Source organism: Sinohyriopsis cumingii, chromosome 16, assembly GCF_028554795.1.
Source record: "Sinohyriopsis cumingii isolate HCF-2022 chromosome 16, ASM2855479v2, whole genome shotgun sequence".
NCBI lineage: Eukaryota > Metazoa > Mollusca > Bivalvia > Unionida > Unionidae > Sinohyriopsis > Sinohyriopsis cumingii.
This window is the reverse complement of record NC_142976.1, coordinates 79,591,433-79,610,630: the sequence shown is the minus strand read 5'-3', so window position 1 is coordinate 79,610,630 and position 19,198 is coordinate 79,591,433. Positions and strand designations below refer to the sequence as shown.

At 36.5% G+C, this 19,198-nt stretch overlaps 1 protein-coding gene across 1 annotated transcript in view; it reads right to left on the bottom strand.

The window, feature by feature from the left end:
• Positions 1-1,171: 1,171 nt before the first annotated feature.
• The window catches only part of LOC149780868 (uncharacterized), a 144,048-nt gene continuing 126,021 nt past the window's right edge, over positions 1,172-19,198 (bottom strand). The window contains exons 12-14 of the mRNA XM_089936239.1: positions 13,384-13,472; positions 3,335-3,356; positions 1,172-1,266 (exon numbers count right to left, since the gene is read on the bottom strand). Coding sequence (XP_089792365.1) covers positions 1,172-1,266; positions 3,335-3,356; positions 13,384-13,472 — 206 coding nt within the window. The remainder of the gene's footprint in view (positions 1,267-3,334; positions 3,357-13,383; positions 13,473-19,198) is intronic.

Sequence of the window (19,198 nt, the reverse complement as noted above, 5' to 3'; positions counted from 1 at the left end):
TATCGGGGTCGCATTAATGCAGGGTTTTACAGTTTTTTACTTTTTTCATAGAACAACTCATTGGCACATATATGTGTATTCATGTCTAATGTATATGATGAATAGGGGTATCAACACCGTTTACTCTCATGCTGTTGTGTCATGCAGTTCATCAATAATGCAAATAATTCCATTGAAAATTGCACACACATTTACAATATTCAATAATTTTGTCCCAGATCATTGTGTCTGAATTCAATGTCTAATATACAGCATGAACAGAGCATTAACACCATTTACTTGCAGTCTGATATCATACCGTCGGGGCATGCAATTAATCCATTTTACATGTAATTCCATTGCAAAAAGTGCATACCTATTTAAACTATTCAATAATTTTTCAAATTATTCTCAAGGCTGGGTAAGAGACCCAATTATGTTATGGTGGACCAAGAGCGGAACAGATCCTGATGATGGGACTGATTGAACATTGTGAATCAGCCAGCCATCAAAATACTGGAGAATCGATGCTCCTTGTATTCTGAGGTAGGCCACCACCATTCCCATGATCTGGTGAAGATTCTGGGTGTGAAAGATTTCGAACAACTGAACGCAGAATAGAGAAAACTTCCTGGTCAAGTTAAAGATAGTGATATTTGTAGTGAGGAGGAAGTCTGGGGATGTGCAAATAAGCATCCTGAAAGTCAATGGAGACAGCCCAATCAAACAGACACAGAGAATTCCGGATTGAAGTTGTCTCCATCTTGAAGGTTTTCTCTGACAGAAACTGGATGAGCGGCGAGAGATTGATAATGATAAGAAATTTCCAGCTCTTTTGGTGACCAGGAAGATAGGGGAATAGAAGGATGGAGACAGGTCACTCAATACCCTCTTGACTGCCCCTTTCTGCAACAAGGTGTGCACCTCATCCCTCAGTTTCACCAGAATGGGCTTGGCAAAGAAAATAAAGGCCATTGACAGTGGGAGTTGTTTCCGAAACTGGAGCCAATAACCCTCATTTACAATGGAGAGGTCCCACTCATCAGCTGTGATGCCTGACGAAGCCCCTGAGAAGACACTAGGCAAGCAACTACTGGGACACTCTGGAAGGGGATGCATAGCAGGAGAGGGATTAAACTGCTAGGGTTTCCTCTTCATTCCTGTGGTAGGTAAGGAAGGAGGGTTAGAGACATCATACTGGGCCTGTGGCAACCTGGGTGCCATGGACTGGATGAGGGCGGAGGTGGTCAATCAGAAGATTGGAAACTGGACTGGGGCTGCAACTACCTGAAAAATTTTGCAGATGATCCCTGCAGGTGATTAGCCTGACCTCATTTCCCGGTTGATTGCGATGGACCAGAAGCAGAGGTAAAAGATCAATTTTGCCGATCCAGCAGGTCTTGAGATAAAGATGAGGCCCCCAAACAGGGTCTTGGCTTCTAAAGGAGCAGCCCTTAGAAGGTCTTTAATGTGATTAAGCAAGACATTCGACAAGTTCAATGCAGTGTCACAACGGATGTGCAGAAATTCCACCTATAGTTCCATATCAACCGAAAGCGTATACCGACATGTCTTGGCGACAGCTTCCAGCAGGCGTAATATGGCTGGTTTCAGGGAAGCTGCTGAGAATATGTCAGCATGCAAAGCTATGGTTGCAAGTAACCGAGGTTTCTGCTCCTAAGCATCAATTGTTTTGATAGGAAGGCATGCCCAGGTTCCTGAAGACATACCCACTTTGGCTGTGTTGGCATCCAAAGGAGGAGGTTTGATAGGCCATTTCAGGGAATGTACCCGGCAGCTAGAAGAAGAAATAAGGGGTTGCAACACCACTGGAGGGAAACCTTCATTTTATAATTCAATTCCTTATTTTATTTTGTCATTTTCTTTGAAAAAAGTTCCAAGATTGGGTTTATCCGGCAGTATATGGAGTCCTTTTGGAAATATAGCAATTCATTAGCTGAAGAGAAGTTGCATTTTCATCAAAAAAATTGTTGACAAGAACTAAGGTGAAGGAACTCATACCAAAATTCATATCTTGATGCATGTACATATGAATATAAACATGCATTACAATACATTATATCATTATGTTCCAATCTGTGATTGCATTAATCAGTTGTATTATGTTATCATTTTATATTTCTTCCTTTTTATCTTATCCTTAACAAGTATTATATCTTGACATGTTCTAACACTTTCTCTAAACATTTGTCTTGAGACAAAAAAAGAGCAGAAAATCTTATTTTTCTCAGCTAATGACCTTATTTTATGTTTAAAATAATACCTAAGGAAAACCTCAATGAAAAATACTTGGAAAATGTTCAAATAGAAACCCCAGATATAACCATACTCTTCATAACATAAGCTAAAATCATGGAACTAAGTCAGAAGGTACATAGTCAACAAATGTGCAGATCATTGGTAAAGGAACATGGTTAACAACTGTGCAGATACCATTTTTTTTATCCAGTCAGTGACCTTGACCGTGAACTTTTGAGATTAAAAAAAATCAACACTTCTGGCATTCACCAAGTGCAATGAGTCAGTTTGATACACATCAGTCATGGAGAAGTAATGTCACTGTGCAGAAATTTTGATCACGGTGACCGTGACCTTAACCTTTTGGTCATCAATTCAGTTGAGTCCTTTCACACCGAAATGTAATCATCCAGAACCATTATTCTTCTTTCAGTCAGTAACCTTGACCTTTTATCACAAGAGATAAAGGACTATTCCTTATCCTAAAAACAAGCGATCCACAAAGCTTGCTCACTGTAGTTGGAATGTTCCTCTTTCAGTAACAGTGCCCTTCTGTTTTGATCATTTGATGCTGTGGTCAGTAGGGTCTTTGTTTTCCCAAAGTTAAAGTAATGCATGAATTTCGTTTACTACAGATAGTAAAGAAATTTCATTATTGTGCATACAAAAAAATTTTAACAAACAGAATGATGGATGGATGGACTTTCCCAGAATGCTTTCTTTCAACATTTTAGTAAATTCTGTTGAATTTGGTTGTTTTTCAGAGGGCATTATAAAACGTTTTCATTATTGTTAACATGAGCCACGTCTGAGGACCAGGGCCTGATACAGGGATGCTTCCTTTGAAATTGGGTTAAAATTGGTCCAGTGTTTTTGAGAAGTTGAAAATAGCAAATGTTAAGGGAGGAAGGGCAGTTCAAGTGCATAATATATGCAGGGCCATACTTTAAGCTCACTTGCTTTTGTGACCAGGTAAGCTCAAAAAGAAAGAAAGAAAGGAATCTGATGAAGTTTATAGACATGTAGAGAGGAGTAGGATTATGAAAGAGTCTAGCATACTATTACTTTATTAAGGAATATCAAATGGTTTACTTACATCTACCCTCCGAATAATGTTCCTGAAAAGATATAAAAACATTTTCATTCTTCTTATTACTTTGAATTATCTACATCCAATGATATGAATGTATTTAACACTTACTAAAGCCTACAAAATGATCTTGATAAGCTAGTGATCATGGTGTAAGGAGTCTGCGATATTTTTCACATCCAAAAAAACAAAGAAATGACTTACAAGTACAAGCAGAATCCCTAACTATGCTGCTGATAGCAATTTTGTAGACACAGACAAATTCACTCTAAATCTGCTTGAGACACAGGTGTATGTGAATTCACCACTAGCATATCGTGATTTTTGTGCAAGCCTAAAACCCTAAGTACTGTTCAAGTTTTGAGCAAAATGTTGAGTAGTATTGTTTTTCTTATAAGGGCTTTATTAGCAATTAAACATATCACCCATATTTCATGTATTTTTTCGTAACCTTTAATTTTTCGTACACAATCCAGTTATCAAACAAATAATTATTTAAATGTATTATAATTTTTGTACATATCACTTGTATTTTTCAAAAAAGTCCATTAAATTACTGGACATAAAATTTCTACTAAGAAGATTTATATTTGCAAAAAAATTTATAATACCATATTGTTATTTTGTTTTTAAAAAAATAACTTGCTGGTGAGAAAATACAATGATTGATGCATAAGCTCTCTTATTGTCATTACAACATCTCCTGAAGCTTATTAACAAATGGGCAAAGGACTTTAAGAGTTTACCTTTAAATATTATTGTTAATTAGTCATCCTTGTTAAATCTGTCACCATAACAAAATACCATGTGCATTTAAAAATGAATTCAGAAGCCATTTAATGTTTCCTTATCTAACAAACATTACATCTCAGTACATGCTAAAGTGAAGACCACTGACCATTGGTCAACTAGTCTTATTGTTTCATTATAGTCATACGAACATAAAATATAAAAACCTCATCATTTTCTATCATAAATTTGGAAGTCACAAACTCCGTTAAATCGATTTGTATACATATATACATACATACATATATATATATATATATATATATATATATATATATATATATATATATATATATATATATATATATATATATATATATATATATATATATGCTATTTTTTAAGTGCTTGTTCTGCTTTGACTTGGATATAATTAACATTTTGCTGCAATTCTATTCAATGATATTCCACTCTATTACTTTATTGGTGAGTTGAATAACAAGTAATGTGTATGATTGCTTGTCCTTATAAAATCTGCTGCATGGACAACGGCTTCAACGGCACATTGACAGATTTTCATATCCCAAAAGAAAGCCTCATTTCCCTACTGGCAGCCTCACTGATTTGACCTCTTCTGTTGATTCTTGCCCTCAATCTGGTATCAAGTGGAATAAACAAAGGGCTAAGCATGTTTAATTACCTCGTAAATAGCACTGCATAGCCATGTGGTTGTTGTGACAATGTACATCATAATTAAAACAAGAATGAATTATTGATTTAGCGGTGTTTATTGATAATGGAATATAGTAGGGTCATAATACATGAGGATTATCACAATCATCTGGTAACTGAAAATACAGGGTTTTTTTCTCTTTGCAAAAGTTACAAATAAAAATTGCCCTGAATAAACAGTCTTGTACATGGACAAAATTTTCATTCACCTCTCTCTCTCTCTCTCTCGCACACACATGCACTCACGGGCATTAACTAAAACGTGATTTCAAGTTTATTATTTTTATTGCAGTTTGATAATGAGATTATTATTGCTGTAAAAATACACAAGTTGCACTTAATTTCTTGACAATGAGAACTCATATCGTTGCATACAATTTATCAATAAATAATACATGTACCCATAACTACTACATGTTCAAACCATCTTAATCATTTTGCCAACATTACACAACATAACAGCTACATATGCTCTAAATGCAGACAAGCTTGCACACTGACACATAATCCTCTCTCTCATTCACTAATAACATCAAAAATCTGAGTACTTTTATTTTCATTGTAATTAGATTCTTGAGTTGAGATCAGAATGAGACAGAAAATATATGTTTACTTTGTAAGTTTGTACCGTTAGGTTCTTGAGTAGCATGTGTTCCGTAGAACTTGTTCATGTGCGATCCCTTTATTTCTCATACATGGTCAGTACCAAAAAATCATAATTATTTATTTTACATATAATTTTTTGTACACGGAAATTAATAATTATTTTTTCGTGTACAAAAAATTACATGAAATACAGTATCTAGATTATATACCTCATTTGCAATATTGATAGAAACAACCAATGGAATTGCTTGCCATATTTTTAATGGAGCTATCTACAGCAGGGTGTTTCCTGTTCTAATAAAAAAACATCCTAACTTAAGTACAAGACACTTATGCATATGATAACATTATCACTGAAATTACAATAAAACTGAGTAACTTACAGGGAAAAAAATCAACCTGTTTGCCTGGGCATATAAATAAATGTTCCATATCTTCTATTTCAATGTGACATGACCTGTTCTACATATTTACTACGTACCGCTCCGGTGGCCTAGTGGTTAGAGAGTCCACCTCGGATGCGGGAGGTCGTGGGTTCAATCCCCAGCCGAGTCATATCAAAGACTTACAAAAACAGTACTAACAGCTGCCTCGCTTGGCACTCAGCATTAAGAGGTTAGTATTAGGACTGGTTGGCCCGGTGTCAGGATAATGTGACTGGGTGGGACATCATGCTACATGTCTGCGGCATGATGCCCCAGTGCTAGACATCACTATAAACTGCCACATTGCAGACATCGTAGCGATATGACTGAAAAGCTGTTAAAGCTACATTAAAAATCCAAATCACACATCACATATTAACTATTGTTCATAACTAATACTTCGAATTAGTAAGATAGTCCATCTGAGAAAACAATACCATTTGACAAAAGAAAGCGTCTTTTTATTGGACGAAAAACAATGTGGGACAAGTTCATTATTGATTACAAACAATGACAGTATTTGGCACATAAAACAATATATTATGAATATTATGAATACACATGAACAAAGTCAGGATGTTTCATTTATTGAGACATCCCACGGAACTATTAAAGAATGCTTAATAAAGAGAAATAAAGCAGTATGTACAATTTAATTGTGGTCAATATTCCTTTACATTAACTTCTGAAGTAATTTTAAGGTATTCTTTGGGATTCAGAAACAAGAAACCTTTGATGTTAATGATGCTCCACTGTGAGGAGTGAATTTCCAAGAATTCAAGATAAGACAATTTCTTCCTTTTAACTTATGAGTGTTGAAGCTTCTCTGATATTTCCTCACCAATAACAAGCTTTCAAATTAGCTATTGTGGTGGACATGTTGTATGTAAGCTTTGCAACATTTTTATTTTGTACCAAGTAGACATCATTGGTGAAATTACGTTCAAATAATATTTTCAAGATGGTCATTGTAGTGGCCATATTAAGGGTCGCTTTGCATCATTTTAATTTAGGACCAGCAACTTCTGATGAAAACCCTATTTCAAAAATGACTTTCCATTTAAGAGAAGCAGCAATAACAAGATTTTTAAGATGGCCACCAAAGTGGCCGTATTGGACCTCAGATCAGGAACATTTTAATTAAAGATCAACAGACATTTGTAGCTGTCTTCTGATAAAACCCTTTGTTTATATGACTTTTCATTTATGAGGAGCAACATTAATAATATTTTTAAGATGGCTACCATGAAGGCCATACTGGATATGACATGTGAACATTTTTCATCTAAGAGCAACTAGACATCATAAGTATTATTCTGATGAAAGCACAATGTTGATATGACCAGTCATCTAGGAGAGCAGCAATAACATGACAAACACTGCAGTTTAAACACCATACTCTTATGATCTTTCATTCAGGAGTAATGAGAAGATATTCAAGATGGCCACTGTGGTGGCCATACTGAGCAGCACCATTTTTATTTAGAAACAACTAGACATCATAAGTCATTTAATGAAAAGCCATGTTGATCTGACATCCATTCAAGAGGAGCAGTGATAATAAAATTCTCAAGATGGATCAGTAGACATCTTTGATGTACAAGTGGCACCATTTTTATCTACAACCAACTAGACATCACAAGTCATTTCATGTTGATCTGACATCCATTCATCTGGAGCAGTAATAACAAAATTCTCAAGATGGATCAGTGGTAGAGATCTTGGATGTACAAGTGGCACCATTTTTATTTACTACCAACTAGACATCATAACAAATATTTTAGTGAAAACCCAATGTCAATTTGATTTTCCATTGGGGATTAGTAGTAATAACAAGGTTTTCAAAATGACAGCTGTGGTGCCCATATTAGATATCAGGTTGACACTATTTTCCTTTAGTGCCAACTAGATATCAGAAGTGTTCTGGTGCAAACTTCATGTAAATACACCTCTTCATTCTGGAGAAGTAGTAATATTTTCAAGATGGCTGCCATGGTTGTCATATTGTAATGTCAAATCAGCACCAATATCAATTAACACCAACTAGTCATCATAAAAAGTTTCTGGCAAAAGAAACCATGTTGATATGATAATCCATTCTGATTAGGTAGCAATAACAAGATTTTCAAAATGGCTGTTGTGGTGGCAATATTGTAAATAAGATCAACAACATTTTCATTTAGGACCAGCAATATGTTATAAGACTTTTAGTGAAAATCCCATCTTTATATGACCCTCCATTCAGGAGGAGTATTGATAACAAGATTTTCAAGATGGTAAAAAATTTGGGGGCTATTTCTGAATACGTCCTAATACAATGACTCCCAAGAGATCTCCGGTTAACCAAATTTCTAGCTGTTTTTAAAAATGTCGCTTTTTATTGGTTATTTCACTCATGTATGAGTAGAAGAGTAAAACTTTTTTTATTTTGTTTTTTTTTTTGCTTAACGAACCCATCATTTTCGTATCCAGACCACCTTTTATTCCAAGTGCCCATCTTGCCCTACTTTTTGCAAAGGTTCTCCAGTCTGTGTGCAGTTCAGACTGGTCTGCCCTAGATCAGAGGCCAAAAAGTCTCAAATCTGGACATAAAATCAGATTCTGACCATGAGCGAATTGGGGGGAGGGGGAAATCAGTTCCAAAAATTATGTTTTTCCTCTATATTTTGTAGTGCAAATTTAGATTCCTTGGTATCATTGTAGAGCTCAGAAGTAGGCTATTAACTCCTGATGTGTAAACGGGTGCCAGGGATTAATGAGTTAAAACATATTCTTGGACAGAAACATTAACTGGGAAATAAAGTGAATTCAGACATGGACATCTTGCATTATATAACTGTGAGTTATCAAATGAATGCTGTGACATCACCATGTCAGAGGTCACAACAGGCACGTCAACACCACTTAAATTTAATTTGAACTTTATTCATTTGGACTGATAATAGAACTTTTGGACTATTTTGGAACTTACTTCACATTACTTAAAGTTTCCTTTTAAATTTTCATGCTGTATTCTAGGGAAATAAATTATTTGTTGAATGTTACAAAATTTGTTGATTTCAACTCTTTTCTAATACTTAGATTAAGACAAAAAAACCTTACAAATTATATACCTTGGGCTTTTTGTAATTCAAAAAAAAATTCCACTTAAGTCTAGTTGGTGCTCTAACATCTACTTTCAATGTAATCTGGCTATCGACTATATATTTAATGTAGTCACTGTCATAGACACCCAGTACATAGGATTCTGCATAGAAAATTGCTCCAGGAGTCAAAAGATTTCTAATTATAAACATCAGATCAGAACCAAACTCATTTAAAATCAACTGGATGTCATAAGAAGTCTTGTGCTGAAAACCCCACATCAATATAACTTTCTGTTTAGTAGGAGTTGTGACAAGATTTTCAAGATGGCTGTTGTGGTGACCATATTAGACATCAGATCTGCACCATTTTTTATTTAGGACCAAATAGACATCAAACAGTCTTTTAGTAAAAATTCCATGTTTATATGATATCCATTCAGGAAGAGTAACAAAAACAAGATTTTCAAGATGACTGCCATGGTGACGATTTTGAATGTGAGATCAGCATCATTTTTATTTAGGACTAACTAGACATCATCAGAAGACTTTTAGTGAAAATCAAATGTTTTTATGACCGTCCATTCTGGAAGAGTAGCAAAAACAAGATTTTCAAGATGACTGCCATGGTAACGATTTTGAATGTGAGATCAGTCAGCATCATTTTTATTTAGGACTAACTAGACATCATCAGAAGACTTTTAGTGAAAATCAAATGTTTTTATGATTGTCCATTCTGGAATTGTAGCAAAAACAGGCCTTTTCAAGATGACTGCCAAGATGGCCATACTGAATGTGAGATTGATACTATTTTTACTTAGGACCAAATATGCATCATATGAAGTCTTTTAGTGAAAATCCCATGTTGATATGACCGTCTATTTGGGAGAAGAAGTAATAACAAGATTTTCAAGAGGCTACTGTGGCAGTCATATTTAATGCTTGAACTAGACCATAAGATGACTGGGCGTGTAAAGTGTCATGGCAACCCTCAGAGTAGTTTAGTTGTTGTTGTTGTTTTAGGGTTTAATGCCATTTTTCAGCACAAGATAGGTTATACATGGCGGCCAGTATAACTGGTGGAGTAAGAATCCTGGAAAACCCAGGGAAGAACCATTGACCCACGAGAAGCTACTGGCAGGTTTTCCCATGTACCCATGTTAGCAGAGTCTTGGACTAGAACCCACGCAGACAGAGGTGAGATGGCAGTGATCCGGAATGGAGAGCGCTTTAGACCACTCAGCCACTTGGGCCCCCCAGTGTATTTTAGAAGGAATCAATGACCAGTAGCGCTAAGGTAGCACTCTACAGTTTCATATTTTGCATGGGATTAGAATTTTAAAGAAAAGAATTTCCATGACTTTCCTCACTGGTTATACTGGCTATTTAAAAAAGACCTTGCATATCTTAGGTATAATTCAAAGAACCTTTAATTCCCTTTATTATGATGTATGATTGATGGGTGTAATATGGGTTATAGAGTACACGGCTTGGCCTTACTCCAGATGTGCACCTTTCAAAAAAGTGCTAGCTCTACTTGGTCATTTTCACTTCCTGAACTTCAGAGGTAAATTGTATAAGAAAGAGCCAATAACATTTTTACATTTTATATATTTGGTAATTCTTTCATTGCACTTTCAGAAGCTGGTATTGTCTAGTCTGGCAAAATTCATTTTCCCTATTCTAACAGCTGCTATGGATAGTGTACTTTAGACTAATTCAGGCTGATTTGTTGGCACAAATGACCGGCCATTTTAGTTAGCAGTGTGCTTGAATTATGTAAAATTTCCAAAAGTATAATATCCAAAGAAAGATCATCCACATTACATTAATGTAGCATAGAGGTATGCCAATGTTCTCTCCACTGTGCATGTTTCAAATGAAGAACAACTTCAACTTAGATATGTCACTCTCTCAAAAGTACATAATAACTAGTGAGTGCCCCCATAAAGAGAACATACTAGGTATTATTATTGTATGATTTAATTTTGATTGTATGGCTGAAACATTTAAGTCGCAAGCATCAAATCTGCCCTTTTGAATAATTCTCCTGCATTTCCCCCCACAGAATAATTGCAAACTTCAAGGGATTTTTCCAGGTGGGAACGTAATTATTCTCCTGAATATTTACGTCAAAGCATTGGATCTAGAGACCTAACAGCATCAACCAAGGTATCTCATTAATATAATCTGATCACAATCATGAAAATGACAATTTAAGCCTTTATTTATTCCAGTGGGAATTTTGTCTCCAGATTTATAACAAAATCCCCTAGCCTCATTAATATGGATAGTCAAACCTCATACTATAAGAACATCTGACAAGATTGATCAAAATCTGCTCAATAATATACTTGCTAGATTCTTGATAAGCTCTGCCAATCAGATGCATAGTCACATCATTAATATGCATACATTTCACTCATGGTCATGCTACTCAACCAATACCTTGATGACATAGGCCCAGTTACCCAGTTTGATCAAAATCCTATAAAAATACAACTTCTATTATTATAACAATCCCCGTATCTCATGCAAGATCGTACAAATATGAACATCTCATTCATAATATTTACTCTATTTACCAAGTTTGATTAAAATCAGGTGAAAAATACAGACTCAGTAGTAGTAATACATGCTCCCAATCATATGTAAGATCAATCCATTATGTGTAGGTCTTGTTTATAATAAAACACATTATCTATCTTCATTTATAAACCTATTTATCTAGTTTTATGAAACTGTGATTGGAAATGTATTTACAAAAGTGTTGACAATCTCAATGAATCAGATACAAAATCACCTCATTAAAATGCACATTGCTCATAACTGTACTCATCTACAATCTTAATGATTTAATCATATTTACCAACATTGATCCAAATCAGATCAAAACTAGTCAATCTCTATGATGTTACAAGTTCAACCAATCAATACAAGATTACCTCATTTATATTTGTGGTTCCCATGCATTACATAACTCATGTGCAATCTTATAACCTTTCTCTGAAGCTCTGATAAAAAATATGGCTTCAAAGGAGTGACAACAAGCTTAATCAGATGCAAGGTAATGTCATTAATATGCATGGAGCATGCTCACTTTTGAAACAGACCATGACCTTGATGATATGAGGCCATCTTCCATTCTGATGTAGAGTCATACCATAGGCTTACTTGACCCTTACTGCCGGGTGAGCAAAAATGAGCAGCTGGAGATTATTGTGAACACTTTCATTTAAAAAAATTGGTTAACAGTTTTACATATCGACAACAGTTTTATCTATTTTAGTTTTTTACAATCCTCATAAATACTAAAATCACATACTATTCATTAAATTATATTTGGAGATTTGTGCAATTTGGAAACAAATATATTGCACATAAAGAATTGAAAATCTTCAAGAAATATTTTCTAATATGTAATAGGAAGTGAACTATTTTCTTCTTCAAATACATTACCCAATTATAATTCCTTAGGAGAACTGCTACCTCACAAATCCAGCTCCCTTAAGCTAAAAGTAGTATCTAGGAGGGCTGGATTTGTGAGGTAGTAGTAGTTCTCCTAAAGTACTATGACTGGGAAAGTATTCTCAAACAAAAATATTTTACTAGGAAAAAATGGTTTTTCTTAGTTCAAGTGAAGCAATGAGTCAATAAGGGAAAAAATTGTTAATGCACGTATAATACTGTTAATACATTTTCCCAATATAATTTTTACTAATATCATCAATACATATGTAATAATGAAATTCTCAAATGTCCGTTATGGAAACCCCTTTAATTAACTTCAAAATTATTATTCCACATCCTATTGTTATTGCACCAAACATCCAAACAAATCACGTTAGACAATTAAAAAATGGCTTAATGCATTTTACTGAAAAAGGATGATATAAAACAAGAAATCTGGTATAGAAAATATTCACAATAAACACTGTTTAGGTGGTTAGGATTGCTACACTTGCCCATGAGAATAAATTAGTTTAAATGGTGATTAGTTACAGTTAAAATGAAAAAGGAGATCCAGAATGTAAAGGCTTTTCCTGATTGCCATTTCAAAATAATGACTCTGCCGACACATACTGTGATGCATTTGCTTCTGATCCAAATATATGAAGTTGTAAATATTTGTATTGTGGCAAATGTGTGACTGCTTAGCAATGCCTGCCATTCCACTAGACTTTTGCTGGCATTTTGTTACATAGCCAAGCTATGAAGGCATACTCTGCATGTCAAGTAAAATGCCCTGTCCTGGAACACATCATAACAGCCAATCTAGCTGATCAACAGTCATTTGCAATTTACAAACGGCTTATTTACCTTCTCAATGAACTGTATGATGCCATAATCTGGTTTATGTTTTAAATAAAATAAACATGTACTGTTAACCTAACCTGGTGTTACACTTGGTAATCACCGAGTACTTAACTAAAGGGAAAATATATCTGCTTAACAATATAATACTGAACTTAACAAGTACCTTAAATGAATGTGAAGGATTCTTGTATAAACTGAAGGGATGTTTACTTGCATCAGTCACCAGCTCTCGTTCTTTGGTCTGCAAATCTTCTACAAAGAAAATTAGTTCTGCATTAAAATAATAATTTCTCAATGTCTGCTTGAAAAGAATTCTGCATTAAGACTTCCAAACATGATGCAATAATGGAAGATGTGATACTGTAGATCCTAACCACATATTCACCACATTATCCTTTTCCTGTGTATTATCAAGTCCTCCATCCCAATCTGGATCATGTGCTGTAATAATGTACTCATTCTGTTTCATAAAATGGACAACAAAACAAATGTACAAAATTACATTATTGTATGTTTACATTTTTTATACTTAACATAAAAGTGCTTTAAAGTAAATAATATGTATTATTATATGCTCATTTTTTTCTCTGTTAAAATTACATTGTCAGAATCGTTCAGTATTTTACGATACTGAAGTCACATGCACTTGATATAACACTCATAAAGGAACTACTTTCTACTGTAAACAAATAATGGACACTGATGCCAGAACTTTTGATTTGTAAACAAATCCTGTACATGCACATAGTAGGCGCTTTACATTTTGGTTGATTAAATTTGTTTCTGAATGAACTAAAGCAGATGTTTTGTGGACTGCCACATACCAGCCGCTTTGCTAAATTCCATATCAACTTTTTTTATACAATGTTTCGGATTTAGGCAGGCAAAAGAAACCAGATTTCATAAAATTACTGGGTACCTACAAATAACATGCAAGTGATAAGGCATAAACTGTCTTCTGTAGCTGGTAAAAAGAATAGCAAAAAAGTATACTTACAGTTTTACATTCTGAACTTCCTCAAAATGTAATTTCTTAGTTCTGCAAATCCGAATTACATGAGTCATGTCATGGGTTCTCTAGCCTGACTACACATTTCAAAACTGTACTGTAATTTCAACTAAATTCCAAGTGTAATTTCATTCACCTTACTGCGCTCAAAATGAAATAAATATTATATCCCATAGCATATATTTGATAATTGCAATTGAAAGACTTTATATTTTTCCCACATTTAGATCTCAAACATTTAATGATAGAACAGAAACACACTTGCAGATGTCAATACACTGCTCTATCTCCGCTGAAATCTGATGTATTTCATGTAGAATTGGCACAGATATATCTTGTCCATAATCACAAAATTTCATAGAAAAGACAAAAATACCAAAATTTATTCATTCCAGATCAAATGAAAAAGTTGTTGCAATGTGCATTCATTCACAATATGACTCCAAATTTAAATTTTAAGTAGACAAAAATGCCATTTTCTTTCGAAAGTTATGTCTAGCGCCTAAGTTCAAATTTATCTAGGCAGAGTTATGTGCGCATTAATAATGTTGTTGTGTAATGATGAATCTGCGCCAGTGTATTTAGTTTGGAACACAGCATACATTCAGTTACTTTGTTTCATGCAGCAGCAGAGGGGGCGAATCGGACATTTTGTCCAATCGTTATTTTGCTTAATTATTACTTTCTGCACTCAACGATCTAGTGTCGTCAGCGCCTGGTAAAAAAAAAACGACGACGTCGTTGGGGGATCGTCGCGTCGTCATTTGGTTTAATTAACACCTTCTGCGCGACGATCCCCAGCGTCGTCAGCGTCCGGTAAGCACATCGACGACCGCGTCGATGTCATCGCCCCCCTCTGCTGCTAAGTGGTTATTTACAATGAAAATTATTTACAACTAACCGAATATTTGGTCAAGTCCGATACGATATCGTGTGCGAGGATCATGTAAATTTATCGTTACGAATCCATGTGGGGTCGACTGAGCATGACTAAAAAAGTTTCGAAAAACATTAAAGTCCATGTCACCGCCGCACCATGTCTGCCAAATATTTCGTAGCGTGTGTGTATCAACGCCGTTGAACACAGCAAGAATATTGCAGTTATCTCTGATTACTTTTGGAATCTGAGTGTATCGTTGAGTGACATATATCACGTCAGTGTTTTTATGCCTGCCTCTGGAAAATATCCTAGCTGGGTTCTTTTGATTGTCTAACATAACATCATCGTACACGACTAGATTGTTAACGTCGCCATCAATATCATCAATACCCGGTGCATCATTGATATCCGTAATAAACTCAATAACATTCTTTTTAGCGATCGCTGATGCATTCTCGTTGAAATCTTTCAACACCTCGTAGCATCGTTGATCATCTACGCTAGGAGCAACCAAATACAACTTATCCCACTTCATCCATCTCATTATTAAATTGAGTAACAATTGCGTCTTGCCGGATCCAGATGGTCCGATGATAATCATCCGGATCGAGTTTGGTAACGCTGCAACATGCTTAACTGGTTCTCTTGTTTTAGTCGCCGAAAAATCAATTATATTCATATCTCTATACATAAATTATGGATCTATATTGTGTGAAGTGTAGAGTGCGTACTGGCACAAATGATATGACAACCGTTACGACAAGAAATAACAGATCGGCGCTTACTGGTAAGTGTGTACAATGCGGTACAAAGAAATTTAGATTTATTTCTATTAGACCCGGAGATGTTTTAAAAAAAAGCGAGGAGGTGACATCGCAGCCAAATTGGCAAAACTCCCCGGAACACCGTGGGCAAAGTATCCAGGAGAAAAACACCTCCCAGGATATAACTACTGTGGCCCCGGAACACGATTAGATATTAGACTCGATGATCAAAATCAGCCCAAACCCGGTGAGTATCCAATAAACGCTATCGATAAGGCGTGTCATGCTCATGATGTTGCTTACAAAAGTAGCGATCTGCAACAGCGTCATATCGCGGATGTAAAATTAATTCACGCGCTAAATGCTATTCCTGATAAATCCGTCAAAGAAAAATTGGCCTCATGGTTGGTAAAATCGGCTATGAAAGGTAAATTAATGATTGGCGCTGGTAATTAATAACAATCATCCAAGAAAAACGATGGATTCCATCTATTATTCTCCGAGAGGATACTGGAAGGGGAAGGCCGCAATTGGTAAGCTTGCAAGCGCTGCAAAGGTAACAAAGACCACTGCGGCTAATTGGTTATCCAAACAGGCTATATGGCAAATCTATCTACCACCGCCTAAACAAATCAACTTCTCGCGCTTTGATGTCAGCGTACCTAATGAAGTTCATCAGGCTGATATACTATTTCTGCCGCATGACAACGGTTACAAATACGCGCTAACCGTAGTTGATGTTGCGAGTCGATACAAACAAGCGGAACCGTTGAAAACAAAGTCAGCAACTGAAGTAGCCGATGCGTTTGAGCGGATTTATCGAAGAGGTCCTCTGCGCTGGCCAAATCTATTACAAGTTGATCCTGGTAGTGAATTTCGCGGCGCTGTTTTATCAACGCTGAAACATCATAGCGTCGCGATACGACGAGGTCATACTGCGCTACATCGTGATCAGGCAATTGTTGAACGATTCAATCGGACTCTCGCTGAACGGTTATTTGGATATCAATACGCGAAGGAATTCATCCAAGAAAAACGATCTCGTGAATGGGTTAAAAGGTTGCCAGGTGTAATTGCAGCGTTAAATAACGAGATTACCCGAGTAATCAACATGAAGCCCAGCGACGCGATTAAATACGAGTATATACCCGGAAAATTAAAAATAAATAGCGTTTCTAAGCCGATTCTTGGCGATGTCACTGTTAGATATCTATATGAACCAGGAGAGCTTGAAGGCGGTAAAAAAAGGGCTACCGATCCTATTTGGAGTGTTACCACACATAACATATCAACGATAACACGATCAACTGGTAGACCACCGATCTATAGACTGGATTCAACTGCTCCTCAGCGCGGATTTACACGCGAGCAACTACAAGTGATACCTAACGATACTCAATTACCCCCACGTGGTCTTAACTAGCGCCGTTGCGTCTATTGCACTCAAGACAGGTCAACCTCACATTGTTTTTGACATGACCGAGACTGTTATCGATCCTATCCACGGTAAATTGGCGAGTGTCTTTATCCGAATAACGCCAACTCATTATACAATTGCAACTCGCGCAGTGATTATTCTGTTGTTGTCGTAGCGAGATTATTAATTCGGCATCAATATCAAAACGCCGCTGTTTTTTTTTATCCTGTTGGCGGTAACCCGAGAGTTTTCTATCAATGACGCTTGCATCGATGGTGACTTTGTCGCCGGCTTCGTCAGTGACTCCGTCATCGGCTCCGTCAATAACAATTCTTCGAAGCTGATTTATCCTTCGTACTCTGGACACTGCAAGATAGACTAGATTTGACCATTCGATGCGATTATCAACTATCCAAACAATTGTGTCCGTGATGGTTAGTCCCTGCGAGGAATGTATTGTTGTTGCGTATCCTAGCGTCCACGGGGATTTATCAGCACGTAGCGCGTCCTCGACGACGCTGATATCAACGAGCACGATATCATTCAGCACGAGAATTTGTTTTTCTGTCCGGCCTGGAATTTCAACTTCAATGTTCTGCCGCCGTGTGTCCGCGGGTCTATAACATAACGGCACTGGACGCGTTGGAAACTTTTCCTTATGCAACGTAAACAACTTCCGCTGAAGTGTGTCTCTGACTATCTTTCTACTCGCTACAATCAAATCGTTTGGTCTCCATGTTTCCCAGAATTCATTTAACGGCGTTTCCGGAATCACCTCGCGAATTATTTCACATTGAATTCTATCCGGCTGTAATCTGATTAATTTCTTAACCTCGCGCAGTTGTTCATCAAGTGCTCGGTAATCAGTATCGGTTTCTTCATAATAGTCCACAAAACCCCTTAACCAATCATGTGGACCCTCGCCGACAAATGGTGGTGGTTGGCCATGGTCCCCACACATGATTACCGCTGTATTCGCGAGCAGCAACCAATCAAGAAACATTCGTAAAGTATCTAACGAAACAGTACATATCTCATCCCAGATGATAACTTCAGGAATAAATTTTTCACCCATTCGATCAGGAGTCCACTCACCGCCGCTGTATCGAAAAAAGCTGTGATAAGTAACGGCGTCAACATTTCGTTGTTTTATCTCTCGCGCTAGTCTATGGGTCGGTGTAAGCACGATTATACTTGCCCGCGTTCGAAATAATTCAATTGCCCGAGTCGTCTTTCCTGACCCGCCACAGCCGCTTAAATAAACCGTCTTGTGTCTACAAATTGGATCAGAACACGGTGGTGCATTAGACCATTCTGACAATTTATCACCGCGTAGGTAATTGTTCTCAACGATGACATTTGCTGACGGGGAATAATCGCGTCGTATTTCTTCTTTAATTCTCCATGTACCCCAACTCTCGTCCGGACTAGTAAACTCGGCTAAGTTTCCCTTATACGCTACGTCTATATAAAACGAATCAACGGCTACTCTAACCGCGGTATCGGGAAATCTATTTATCATCGAGAATAAATTGATAGCGGCGTAACCCAGCATAGACGCCCTCAAATGTGGATACGCGGGGCTGTCTCCATCGCTGTAGGAAACAACTGTACCCAACTTTGTTCCATTGGACAAGAAAGCTGTTTTGCAGTTCACGTATCTATTTTTCGCCACTGCGTCCTTGATTACGAAATCATATTCTGCGTCATCTATAATCAGCCGTGAGCAATATCGTTTGTAGTCGTGGTTTTTTCCACCTTGTGTGAACTTACCAATTATTCTTCTACCGAGATCTTTTGCCTCGTGGTTTCGTTGGTTGAATATCCTCCTGGACCATTCGATGATATATTCCTCGTCGGCATCAATGTGTTTTCTGGACTCGTCAATTATGCTATCTAGACGCTCCG